Genomic DNA, 13,599 nt, shown 5'->3' on the forward strand with positions numbered 1-13,599 from the left:
TAAAGGATGAGAATTTGGTCAGGTGAAAAACAGGGGAAGGAACACTAAAGACAAAGGGCTGGGATGATGGCTCGTGACTGCAATCCCAGCACTTGGGAGGCTAAGGCAGGAGGTTCATATGAGCCCAAGAGTTTGAGACCTGTCTTGGCAAAATGAGAGACCGTATCTTGACAAACAATAATAATAATAATAATAATAATAATAAGCCAGGGGTTGTGGAGCTCTCCTGTAGTCCCAGCTACTCAGGAGGCTGAGGTGGGAGAATCACTTGACTCTGGGAGGTCAAGGCTATAGAGAGCCATGACTGCATCACTGCACTCCAGCCTGGGCAACAGAGTGAGGCTCTGGGAAAAAAAAAAGAGAGAGATAGAGAGAGAACAAAATAGTAAGAGACACAGGATATACTACAAGCAGATTATTATTAGAATATAAGGACAGAGATGATGAGGGGTGGGAGAGGAGGTTGACAATACAGAGGCCAGATCATAGAGGACTAGAATGACATGCAAAAATTCTTACACTTTATGCTGTATATCATGTAACCAGTGTTAAGGACAGTGACACAGAATAACATTTTATATATGTCACTCTGGCAGCATTTATGGGGGAAGAATCTGACAGGAGGCAAGATTGGAAGTGAGGAGACCAGTTAGGGAGGCTACTGCTAAGTTGTTCAGGCAAGAAATAAGGAGGTCTTGAACTAACAAGTAACTTTATAACAAGTAATCTTCTAACAAAAATCTCCTGTGCTAATGTATCAATAATCGAGGATGATCACAGTGTAGCAGAACAAAAACCGAATGCATTAATATAAATATATATGTACATATATAATATATAAATGCACATAAATAATAATTACATATCACATAGACTTATATATGTTATAAATGCCACTGTTATACTGCATTATAATTATCTTTTCCCACATTAATAAAAAAGAAGAAAGGTTAGAAAATAGGAAAATAGAAGTAAAAATTAAAAGCCTTCTATTTGTCTTAGAACTAGCAATTAGGCCGGGCGCAGTGGCTCATGCCTGTAATCCCAGCACTTTGGGAGGCCCAGGAGGGCGGATCACAAGGTCAAGAGATTGAGACCATCCTGGCCAATATGGTGAAACCCTGTCTCTACTAAAAATACAAAAATTAGCTGGGCGTGGTGGCGCGCGCCTGTAGTCCCAGCTACTTGGGAGGCTGAGGCAGGAGAATTGCTTGAACCCAGGAGGCGGAGGCTGCAGTGAGCCAAGATTGTGCCACTGCACTCCAGTCTGGTGCCTGGTGACAGAGCGAGACTCTGTCTCGAAAAAAAAAAGACCTAGCAATTAATAAACTGTTACCCCAAAATGTATTATTTTAGTGGAAAAAAATTAAATGTTAGAAATTTAGATTTAGGAAAAGGAAAATTCTTTAGAGCATATTCTATAAGCATCTAAAATCAAGAATAATATCAGATTTCTCAGAATAATTTTGAATATATTAATACAGAAAATCTAGAAACTAGATCTACATAAATTAAAAGCAATGAAATGATTTAATAAAGTAAATAATATAATTCAAAAATACAAAATTTTGTGTAGGTAGGAGAAATAGATCTCTTAGGTAAGAGATCTACATGTACAACATGGGGACTATGGTTAACAATAACATAGTTTATTCTTGAAGATTGTTAAGACAGTGAATTTTGAACATTCTCACCACCAAAAATAAGTGAAGTAATGCATATGGTAATCAGCCCAATTTAGGCATTCCACAATGTATACATATTTCAAAACATTATACACAAAAAATATATACAATTTTTATTTGTCAATAAAAATAAGTATTATAAAAAAGAAAATGACATGACTCTATCTAGTCTTAACAATTTATTGCTAGCCTACCTCACATGGTATGCCATTTAGTAATCATAAATCTTAGTAAGATAGAATAATTATATTCATTTTCCAGATGAGAAAACTGAAGCTTGGGCAAGTTTATTTATCTAATACTGGGACTTAAAGTCTGTCTGCCTTTAGATTCCTTATTTAAAGCTACTAGTAGCCATGTATAAATTAAACTGTATTTCATAAGAATATCTTAATTTTACAAATATAGCACTTCATATCAGAAATTCAAGTTGAGGCTTAGGCAATAAAACTAAAGTTTTGGAGTCAGAGAGACCTTGGTTTAAATGTAGAATTAACTATTTACTAGCTGGAGGAATTTGACTAAATTATATAACTTCTCTGAGCCTCATTATGTATAAAATAGGTTTACAAGGCTTTAAAAAGTTCTTGCAAGACTAAAAAGTGCCTAGCCAGATAAGTAATCAATCAGTAGCAGCTAATGCTATTATTCATAAATAAAGAAAAACTATAAGACTGATATACCACCTTGAAAATTGAAGTTAATTAATTTAGGAATAGACAGCTAGATGTGCTGGCTCACACCTGTAATCCCAGCATCTTGGGAGGCTGAGGTCTGAGGAGTGCTTGAGCTCAGAAGTTTGAGACCAGCCTGAGCAACACAGTGAGACTTCATCTCTATTAAAAATTTAAACATTAGCTGGATGTAGTGGCAGACATATGTAGTCCCAGCTACTTGAGAAGCTGACACAGGAGGATCACTTGAACCCAAGAGTCTGAAATTGCAGTGAGCTGTGATTAAGCCACTGCATTGCTATGAATGTTTCCTTAGCCATAACAAGAATACATGTACATGTGCACACTGTTTATACCACACCTAACTCATAAGAATATATAGTCAATTCTTGATAATCCAAGAGCATATGTTTGCAGTTAAACTATGATTAAAGTGCTATGGGAAATCTACTTTTCTCTCTCTTATTAGGGAGAAGATTGTTAGGCAATTGATGCTCACCCTCCTTACAATGTAGCCCCACGCCCAACCCCCCACCACAGTATTTCTGCATAGTCAAACCCCAAGCTCCCTCAGGTGTTCTGGTCCCTTCACTGGTTCTTCAAATTCCACTCCTGGGGAAAGTTGTGGAGGATCAGGTTAATCAGTGCTTGCTACCTCATTTTGAGGCCTGGATGGGGAATTAATTCTGTCTGGATTATTTGTAATACTTATGATTTGATTTTCATCCCCTCTAATGCTACCAGTTACCGCCACCATTAATAGTTGACTATATTATTTATAATAAACGACTGACTATTACTAGGAAGGAAATACACCTTAGGAGGAAGTATAACTTAGAAATCTATTAAAACTTTAAACATTTTACTTCTGTTTTTGTAAAAAAAAAACTGCTTGGCAAAGCTAAATAAATTATTATACAATCATTTTAACTCATAAGTGGTCAGTTTAAATCACTGCTGTAATATTATTCATGTAGTATACATTTTAGTAGCTAAAGTTAGTAATATTAGAGAGAATTAAATAATAAATCCCAAGTAGTTAAATAGTCTCTAAGACACCGGTAATACTATATCAAAACTGCTAAGCATCTGTTAATCTACATTATAAAAATACCAGAAGCATTACCTTGGTGTTCCTCTAAATCCATGTCAAGTTGTCTAATTTCTTCATTAAACTGATTCATCTTTTCTTTTATATCTGTTAACCTATTGAAAATATTTTAATAAATTTATGAAGGAAATGTAGACAGACATTCAATAAAAACACTTAAGGAGGTTAGACATCTCTTCCAAGTTGCATAAACAGTATTCAAAAATAATATGTCCTATTCTGAGGACAACACTATAACTGATGATATTAGGATATCTTTTCCAAGTTGCATAAATATTGAAAAATAGCATGTCCTATTATGAGGACAATACTATAAATTTAGAGAGAAAGAATCTTATCTAGATCTTTTTTAATGATTCATATTTGGAGCCCAAGTATACTCTGAGAACACTAGGTTACCTGACTTCAACAGCAGACCCCTTCCCAACTTCGAGTTTGGCTTGTAGTATTAAGAAAATGAAAAATATTTAACAATATTCTTTTTGTAGGTATCTATAAGCCAAATCAAGTTGGAAAATTAGTCTCAAAAATTAGAAAATAAGTGAAAATCTACCACTGGCAGAAAATTATATGGGTTAATTTTTTTTTTTTTTTTGAGACAGAGTCTTGCTCTATTGCCCAGGCTGGAGTGCAGTGATGCCGTCTCAGCTCACTGCACCTCTGCCACCTGAGTTCAAGTGATTCTTCCGCCTCAGCCTCCCAAGTAGCTGGGATTACAGGTGCCTGCTACCGTGCCCAGCTAATTTTGTGTTTTTAGTAGAGAACGGGTTTCACCATCTTGGCCAGGCTGGTCTTGAACTCCTGACCTCATAATCCACCCACCTCAGCCTCCCAAAGTGCTGTGACTACAGGCATGAGCCACCACGTCCGACCTATATGTTAAGTTAAACTTATAGTAAGTCTAACTGCTTTTAACATAAAGCAGTTTGTAAGTTTAACTGCTTTTGACTGCTTTTAACATAAAGCAGTTAAACTTACTATAAAGCTACCATAATAAAAACAATGTGGTATAAGCATCGGATAGACATATATATCGATGGACTAAAATTGTGAGTCCAGAATAAGACCATAGATTCTCCAGTTAACTGATTTTTGACAAGGGTGCTAAGATAATTAAATGGGGAAAGAAAAGTATTTTCAACAAATGGTGCTGGGACAAGTGTATATGCAGAAGCTAAGGAATAAAACGGGACTCCTACTTCACATCATATACAGAATTAACTTGAAATGGATCAAAGATCTAAATGTAAGAACTAAATTACCAAACTCTCAGAAGAAAACACAGACATAGTCTTCATGACCTTGGATTAGGCTTTGGTTTCTTAGATATGACACTAAAAGCATAAGCAACAAAAGAAAAACAGAAAAACTGGATATAATCAAAATTGAAAACTTTTATGCTTCCAAGAACACCAAGAAAATGAAAAGATAACTCATAGAACAAGGGAAAATTTTTACAAATTATGTATCTGATGAGACCTCTATCTAGAATATATTTAAAAAGTTACAACTCAGTAATAAAAAAAATCTAGTTAAAAAAATGAGCAAAGTAACTAACTAAACATTTCCCCCAAAGAATATGGTGGCCAATAAGCATGTGAAAGAAAGCTCAACATCATTAGCCAACAAACAAATACAAATCAAAACCACAGTGAGACACTGATTCATACCCATTAGGAATGGCTATAATAGAAAAAGACAGATAATAACAAGTGAGGATATGAAAAACCTGGAACCCTCATACACTACTGGTAGAAATGTAAAATGCTACAAATTCTTGGAAAATCTGATAGAATTCAACTGTGGATCCATCTGATCCTGGACTTTTTGTTGGCATTTTGTTTTTAACCATTTCAGTCTCACTGCTTGTTACTGGTTTGTTCAGAGTTTCTATTTCTTCCCACTTTAATCTAGGAGGACTGTATATTTCCAGGAAACTATTCATCTCCTCTAAGTTTTCTAGTTTGTGTGTGTAAAGGTGTTCATGGTAGGCCTGAATGATCTTTTGTATTTCTGTGGTATTGATTGTAGTATCTCCCATTTTGTTTCCAATTGAGCTTATTTGGATCTTTTCTCTTCTTTTCTTTATTAATCTTGCTAATGGTCTATCAATTTTGTTTATCTTTTAAAAAGAACCAGCTTTTTGCTTCATTTATCTTTGATATTTTTTTGGTTTCAATTTAATTTAGTTCTGCTCCGATCTTCATTATCTCTTTTCTTTTGGTGAGTTTGGGTTTGGTTTGTGCTTGTTTCTCTAGTTGCTTTAGGTGTGACCTTAGATTGTCTATTTGTGTTCTTTCAGACTTTTTGACATAGGAACTTAATGCTCTGAATGTTCCTCTTAGCACTGCTTTTGCTGTATCCCAGAGGTTTTGATAAGTTGTGCCACTATTTTTGTTCAGTTCAAAGAATTTTTAAATTTCCATCTTTATTCCATTGTTGACCTAAAGATCATTCAAGGAGCAAATTGTTTAATTTCCATGTATCTGCATGGCTTTGTCAGTTCTTTTTGCAGCTGATCTCCAATTTTATTTCACTGTGGTCTGAGAGAATATTTGATATACTTTTGATTTTCTTAAATTTATTAAGACATTTTGTGGCCCATCATATGGTCTGTCTTGGAGAATATCCCATGTGCTGATTAATAGAATGTATATTCTGCAGTTGTTGGGAGGAATATTCTATAAATATCATTTGTTCTAGGGTACAGTTTAAATACATTGTTTGTTGATTTTCTGTCTTGATGACCTGTCTACTGCTGTTAATGGAGTATCGAAGTCCCCCACTATTATTGTACTGCCGTCTATCTCATTTGTTAGGTCTAGTGGTAACTGTTTTATACATTTGGGAGCTCTAGTGTTAGGTGCATATAGACTTAGTATTGTGGTATTTTCCTATTTGATTAGTCCTTTTATAATTACATAATGTCCCTCTTTCTTTGTCTTTTTCAACTGTTGTTGCTTTAAATGCTGTTTTGTCTGATATAAAAAAAAATAGTTACTCCTACTTGCTTTTGGTGACCATTTGCATGGAATATCTTTTTCCATCCTTTTACCTTAAGTTTACATGAGACCTTATGTGTTAGGTGAGTCTCTTGAAGACCACAGCTACTTGGTTGGTGAATTCTTATCCATTCTGTTACTGTATATCTTTTAAGTGGAGCATTTGGGCCATTTATATTCAACATTAGAACTGAGATGTGTGGTTACCATTCTATTCATTGTGCTAATTATTGCCTGAATACCTTGGCTTTTCATTTCCACTGTGTTTTTTTTTTTTTTAAATATGGAAACCTTCACGAATTTGCATGTTATCCTTACGCAGAGGCTATGCTAATCTTCTCTGTATCGTTCCAATTTTAGTATATAAGCTGCTGAAGCAAGCACCACTGTGTTGTTTTATAGGCCCTATGAGATTTATGCTTTAAGAAGGTTCTACTTTGCTGTATTTTGAGGTTTTGTTTCAAGATTTAGAACTCCTTTTAACTGTTCTTGAGGTGCTGGCTTGGTAGTAGTGAATTCTCTTAGCATTTGTCTGAAAATGACTTTGTCTTTGCTTCATTTACTAAGTTTAGTTTTGCTAGATACAAAATTCTTGACTGATAATTATTTTGCTTAAGGAGGCTAAAGATAGGACCCCAATCTCTTCTAGCTTGTAGGGTTTCTGCTGAGAAATCTGCAATTAATCTGTTAGGTTTTCCTTTATAAGTTACCCGATGCTCTTCCCTCACAGCTCTTAAGATTCTTTCCTTTGTCTTGACTTTAGATAACCTTATGATTATGAGCCTATGTGATGATCTTTTTGTGATGCATTTCCCAAGTGTTCTTTGACATTCTTGTATTTGGATGTCTACATCTCTAGCAAGGCCAGGAAAGTTTACCTTGATTATTCCCTCAAATAAATCTTCCAAACTTACAGATTCCTCTTCTTCCTCATGAACACCAATTATTATTAGGTTTGGCCATTTAACAGAACCCCAAACTTTTTGGAGGCTTTGTGCTTTTTTTTTTTTTTAATTCTTGTTTTGTCTTTGTTGGATTGGGTTATTTGGAAAGCCTTGTCTTTGAGCTCTGAAGTTCTTTCTTCTATTTATTTGATTCTATTGTTGAAACTTTCCATTGTATTTTGCATTTCTCTAAGTTTGTCTTTCATTTCTAGAAGTGTGATTATTTTTTTATTTATGCTACCTATTTCTCTGGAGAATTTTTTCATCCATATACTGTATTTTAAATTTATTTAAGTTGATTTTCACCTTTCTCTGTTGGATCCTTGACTAACTTAATAATTGACCTTCTGAAATATTTTTCTGTCAGTTGAGAGATTTCTTATTGGTTTGGTTCCATTGCTGGTGAGCTAGTGTGATCTTCTGGAGATGTTACAGAAGCTTGTTTTGTCATATTACCAGAACTGTTTTTCTGGTTCCTTCTCATTTGGGTAGACTATGACAGATAGAAGAAAGATCTGGGACTGAAGAGCTGTTGTTCAGATTATTTTGTTCCATAGGGTGATCCCTTGATGTGGTGTTCTCCCCCTTCCCTTAGGATAGGGCCTCCTGAGAGCCAGATTGCAGGGTTTATTATTGCTATTCTGGGTCTAGCCACCCACCAGAGCTACTGGGCTTTGGGCTTGTACTGGGGAGGGTCTGCAAAGAGTCCTGTGATGTGATCTGTCTTCAGGGTCTGAGCTGTGGATACCAGCACCTGCTCTGGTGGAGGTAGCTAAAGAGTGAAGTGGACTCTGTGAGAGTCCTTGGCTGTAGTTTTTTTTTTTTTTTTTTTGAGACGGAGTCTTGCTCTGTCACCAGGCTGGAGTGCAGTGGTGCAATCTCGGCTCACTGCAACCTCCGCCTCCTGGGTTCAAGAGATTCTTCCACCTTAGCCTTCCAAGTAGCTGGGACCACAGGCACGTGCCACCACACCTGACTAATTTTTTTGTATTTTTAGTAGAGACAGGGTTTCACCGTTTTGGCCAGAATGGTCTCGATCTCTTGACCTCATGATCCACCTGCCTTGGCCTCCCAAAGTGTTGGGATTACAGGCGTGAGCCACCGCACCTGGCCTTGGCTGTAGTTTTGTTTAGTGCACTGGTTTTATTGAATGCTGGTTATGCTGGCAGTGCAGCTGTCATGTGAACAGACTCAGGACCTCTGGTTACTGTGGATGTTACAGGCAGTGGAATTAGCTGCTGTTTTCTCCTTCCTTGGGGCAGGATTGTTCTGTTATGAATTGCTATAATGATTTGTGTTGGTTGGCCTCTAGCCAGGAGGTGGCACTTTCAAGAGGGCATCAGCTACAGTAGTATGGGTGGATACAAGGTTGCCCTAAGGTCACCTGAATAAATATTTGTGTTTCTCAGGTGATGAGTGGGGCCACAGAGCTGCTACAAGTTTAGGTCTTTTGTCTTTGGCTATAAGGGCAGGTAAAGAAAGACTATCAGGTAGGGGCAGGGTTAGGCGTGTTAGAGCTCAGAGTCTCCTTTGATGGGGCTGCCTGTGGCCAATGTGGATGGAGGGGGTGGTTTCAGGCCAATGGAGTTATGTTTCAAGGAAGATTATGGCAGCCTCTGCTGCTGATCTTACTGAAACTATTCCTGAAGATAAAGAATGGGGGAATCCTCCCTAAATCATTCTATGAAGCCAGTATCACTCTAATACCAAAAGCAAGAATGAGCACAACAACAAAAAAAAAAGTATCGACTAATAACCCTGATGAATTTAGAGGCAAAAATACTCCAAAAAAAATTACCTAACCGCATTCACTAGCATATCAAAAAGATAATCCACCATGATCAAGTGAGTTTTACAGCAGAGATGCAGGATGCTTTAACATACACAGGTCAAAAAATATGATATACCACATAAACAGAATTAAAACAAAAATCAAATGATCATCTCAGTAGATGCAGAAAAAGCTTTTGACAAAATCCAGCATCCTTTTATGATCAAAACCCTTAGCAAAATCAGCATAGAAGAGACATATCTTAAGGTAATAAAGCTATCTATATGACAAACCCATAGCCAACATTATACTGAACGGGGAAAAGTTGAAAGCATTCCCCCTGAGAACTGAAACAAGACAATGATGCCCACTGTTACCACTGCTATTCAACACAGTACTAGAAGTCTTAGCCAGAGCAATCAGAAAACAGAAATGAATAAAAGGCATCTATGTTGGTAAGAGGAAGTCAAACTGTCACTGTTTGCTGATGATATGATCATATACCTAGGACACCCTAAAGATTCATCCAGAAAACTCCTAGATTTGATACATGAATTCAGTAAAGTTTCAGTATACAAAATCAATGTATATAAATCAGTAGCACTGCTATTTACCAACAGCAACCAACCTGACAAAGAAATCAACAACTCCTTTTACAACAGCTGCAAAAACAAAATAAAATACTTAGGAATATGCCTAACCAAGAAGGTGAAAAACCTCTACAAGGAAAACTACAAAACACTGCTGAAAGAAATAATAGATGACAGAAACAAATGGAAACATATTCAATGCTCATGGATGGCTAGAATCTATATTGTGAAAATGACCATATTGCCAAAAGCAGTCTACAAATTCAACACAATTCCCAACAAGATACCATCATCATTCTTCACAGAACTAGAAAAACAATTCTAAAGTTCACATGGAACCAAAAACGAGCCTGCATGGCCAAAACAAGACTAAACAAACTATACTATAAGTACAATAAGGTCACCAAAACAGTATTGTACCGGCATAAAAACAGGTACATGGACCAATGGAACAGAGTAGAGAACCCAGAAATAAAGCCAAATATTGACAGTCAGGTGATCTTTGGGAGAGCAAACAAAAGCATAAAGTGGGGAAAGGATACTCTATCCAACAAATGGTGCTGGGACAATTGGCAAGCCACACATAGAAAAATGAAACTGGATCCTCATCTTTCACTTTACACAAAAATCAACTCAAGATGGATCACAGACTTAAATCTAAGACCTGAAACCATAAAAATTCTGGAAGGTAGTATCAGAAAAACCCTTCTAGACATCAAGACTTCATAAACTGAAAGAATCTAAAAGCAAACACAACAGAAACAAAGATAAATAGATGGGACTTAATTAAACTAAAAAGCTTGTACAGCAAAAGAAATAATCAGCAGAGTTAACAGACAACCCACAGAATGGGAGAAAACATTCATAAACTATGCATCTGACAAAAGACTAATATCCAGAATCTACAACGAACTCAAATCAGCAAGACAAAAAAAATTCCATAAAAAAGTGAAACGTGGGCTAAGGACATGAATAGACGACTCTCAAAAGGAGATACACAGCCAGGTGTGGTGGCTCATGCGTGTAATCCCAGCACTTTGGGAGGCCGAGGTGGGCGGGTCACTTGAGATCAGGAGTTCGAGATCAGCCTGGCCAAAATGGTGAAACCCTGTCTCTACCAAAAATACAAAAACTAGCCAGGCACAGTGGCAGGTGCCTATAATCCCAACTACTGGAGAGGCAGGAGAATCACTACAACCCAGGAGGCAGAGGTTGCAGTGAGCCGAGATTGCACCACTGCACTCCAGCCTGGGGGATGAGAGTGAGACTTGGTATCAAAAAAAAAAAAGAAGATATACAAATGGTCAACAATCATATGGAAAAAAGCTCAACATCATCAATTATCAGGGAAATGCAAATCAAAACCACAATGCAATACCACCTTACTCCTACAAGAATGGCCATAATAAAAAAATAAAAAAATAACAGATGTTGGTGTGGATGCAGTGAAAAGGGAACACTTTCACATTGCTGGTGGAAATGTAAAGTAGTACAGCCACTATGGAAAACAGTGTGAAGATTCCTTAAAGAACTAAAAGTAGATCTACCATTTGATCCAGCAATCCCACTACTAGGTATCTATCCAGAGGAAACAGAAGTCAATATATGAAAAGACACTTGCACATGCATGTTTATAAGCAGCACAATTTGTAATTGCAAGAATATGGAAACAGCCAAAAGGCCAATAATCAACGAGTGGGTAAAGAAAATATGGTACGTATATGTTAGTGTGTGTATATATTTATACTACTCAGACCTAAAAAGGAACAAAATAATGGCATTCATAGCAATCTAGATGGAATCCGAGATAGTTATTCTAAGTGAAGTTAACTCAGGAATGGAAAACCAAACATTGTATGTTCTCATTTATAAGTGGGAGCTAAGCTATGAGGATGCAAAGTCACAAGAATGATACAATGGACTCTGGGGACTTGGTGGGAAGAGTGAGAGGGATGAGGGATAAAAGACTACACAGTGGGTAGAGTGGACACTGGTTGGGTGATGGATGCATCAAAATCTCAGAAATCACCACTAAAGAACTTATCCATGTAACCAAATACCACTTGTTCTCCAAAAACTATTGAGATAAAAAAGATAAATAAAGCTGTTCTAAATGTTCCTTAAAAAAAATCTCGGCGGGCACAGTGGCTCACGCCTGTAATCCCAGCACTTTGGGAGGCCGCAGCAGGCAGATCATGAGGTCAGGAGATCAAGACCATCCTGGCCAACATGGTGAAACCCCATCTCTACAAAAATACAAAAATAAGCTGGGCGTGGTGGTACATGCCTGTAATCCCCACTACTCAGGAGGCTGAGGTAAGAGAATCACTTGAACCTGGGAGGCAGAGGTTACAGTAAGCCGAGATCACACCACTGCACTCCAGCCTGGTGACAGAGTGAGACTCTGTCTCAAAAAAAAAAAAAAAAATCTTCTCTTAGCCATAATAATATAGAAATTTGCTTACAGTTACAAATTAACAGAAAACAAAACAAAACAATACAAAACAAAACAAAACAAAACAAAAACATTAGTTTCTCAGTACCTTAGCCAGTAATGCAAAAGACTTAACATGGTCTGTAATTCAGCTCATAGTAAAGATTGTAATTTCTAAATTTAATTTCTAAAGTTTTATTCAGCAACGAAAACATTGCAGTAAAATATCAGAAACATTAAAAGGCAATTCTGTCATTGACTACTTATTAATTTACAACTTAGTTGATTAAAATTTAAACAGTCTTAGCCAGGTGTGGGGGCATGTGCCTGTAGTCCCAGCTACTTGGGAGGCTGAGGCACAAAAATCCCTTGAATCCAGGATGCAGAGGTTGCAGTGAGCCAAAACTGCACCACCACATTCCAGCCCGGGTGACGAACCAAGACTCTGTCTCAAAAAACTAAACTAAAATAAATGAATAAATAAAATTAAAATAATTGGTATGCTTTCTGGTGACTGGTAGTAAAATGATTGTTTTAAAAATTTCAAATAAATGTATTCAAATACAAAAAAATGAAATGTAAAATGGTAAAGCTGTTTTGGAAAACAGTCTGGTAGTTCTTCAAAAGTTAAACATAGAGAACAACGTGAGTCAGCCTTTCCACTCCTAGGTGTATATATACAAGTAAAAACATATGTCCATATAAAAACTTGTACATGGATGTTCATAGCAGCATGATAAATTAGTAAAATACTAATACACACTTAGTATTTTATTAATTTTTATTTCCAAATAATATTCCATTAGCCTTAGTTTTCAAGGCTCATCTATGAGCCTTGGAACAGAATAGAGAACCCAGAAATAAAGTCAAATACCGACATTCAGCTGATCTTTGATAAAGCAAGGCTCACAGAAGACCTTTGAAAACACTGTGCTAAGTGAAAGCATCCTGCCACATAGAAGCACACCTTGAATGATTCCATTTATATGAAATGTCCAGAACAGGCATGGCCAGAGCTGGGAGATGGATAAAGGAGGTGATGGTTTAAGGATGTAAGGGTTTTATTGGGCTGACTGAATTGTTCAAAAATCGACTGGGGGCCTGGCATACTGGCTCACACCTGTAATTCCGGTTCTCTGGGGGGCTCAGATGGGAGGATTGCTTGAGGTCAGGAGCTGGAGACTAGCCTGGGCAATGTAGCAAGATCTCAGCTCTACTAAAAATAAAAATAAATTAGCCAGATATGGTGGTATGTGCCTGTAGTCCTAGCTACTCAGGAGGCTGAGATGGCAGAATCGCTTGAGCCCAGGAGTTGAGGTTACAGTGAGCTATGATCATGCCATTTGTACTCCAGTCTGGGTGGCAGAGTGAGAGCTGGTCTCGAAAAG

General features: G+C 37.0%; 1 protein-coding gene and 1 non-coding gene across 2 annotated transcripts in view; both read right to left on the reverse strand.

Moving 5' to 3' along the window:
* IFT74 (intraflagellar transport 74) overlaps positions 1 to 13,599 on the reverse strand; it is a 107,018-nt gene that overhangs the window by 34,912 nt on the left and 58,507 nt on the right. Inside the window, exon 13 of the mRNA XM_021672840.2 lies at positions 3,486 to 3,565. Coding sequence (XP_021528515.2) covers positions 3,486 to 3,565 — 80 coding nt within the window. The remainder of the gene's footprint in view (positions 1 to 3,485; positions 3,566 to 13,599) is intronic.
* Positions 6,750 to 6,856, reverse strand: LOC135277295 (U6 spliceosomal RNA). Its single transcript, XR_010344922.1, has one exon. It is a non-coding gene; the product is annotated as a U6 spliceosomal RNA (small nuclear RNA).

This window comes from Aotus nancymaae, unplaced genomic scaffold (genome assembly GCF_030222135.1).
Source record: "Aotus nancymaae isolate 86718 unplaced genomic scaffold, 86718_ANA_hifiasm-v0.15.2.pri h1tg000003l, whole genome shotgun sequence".
NCBI lineage: Eukaryota > Metazoa > Chordata > Mammalia > Primates > Aotidae > Aotus > Aotus nancymaae.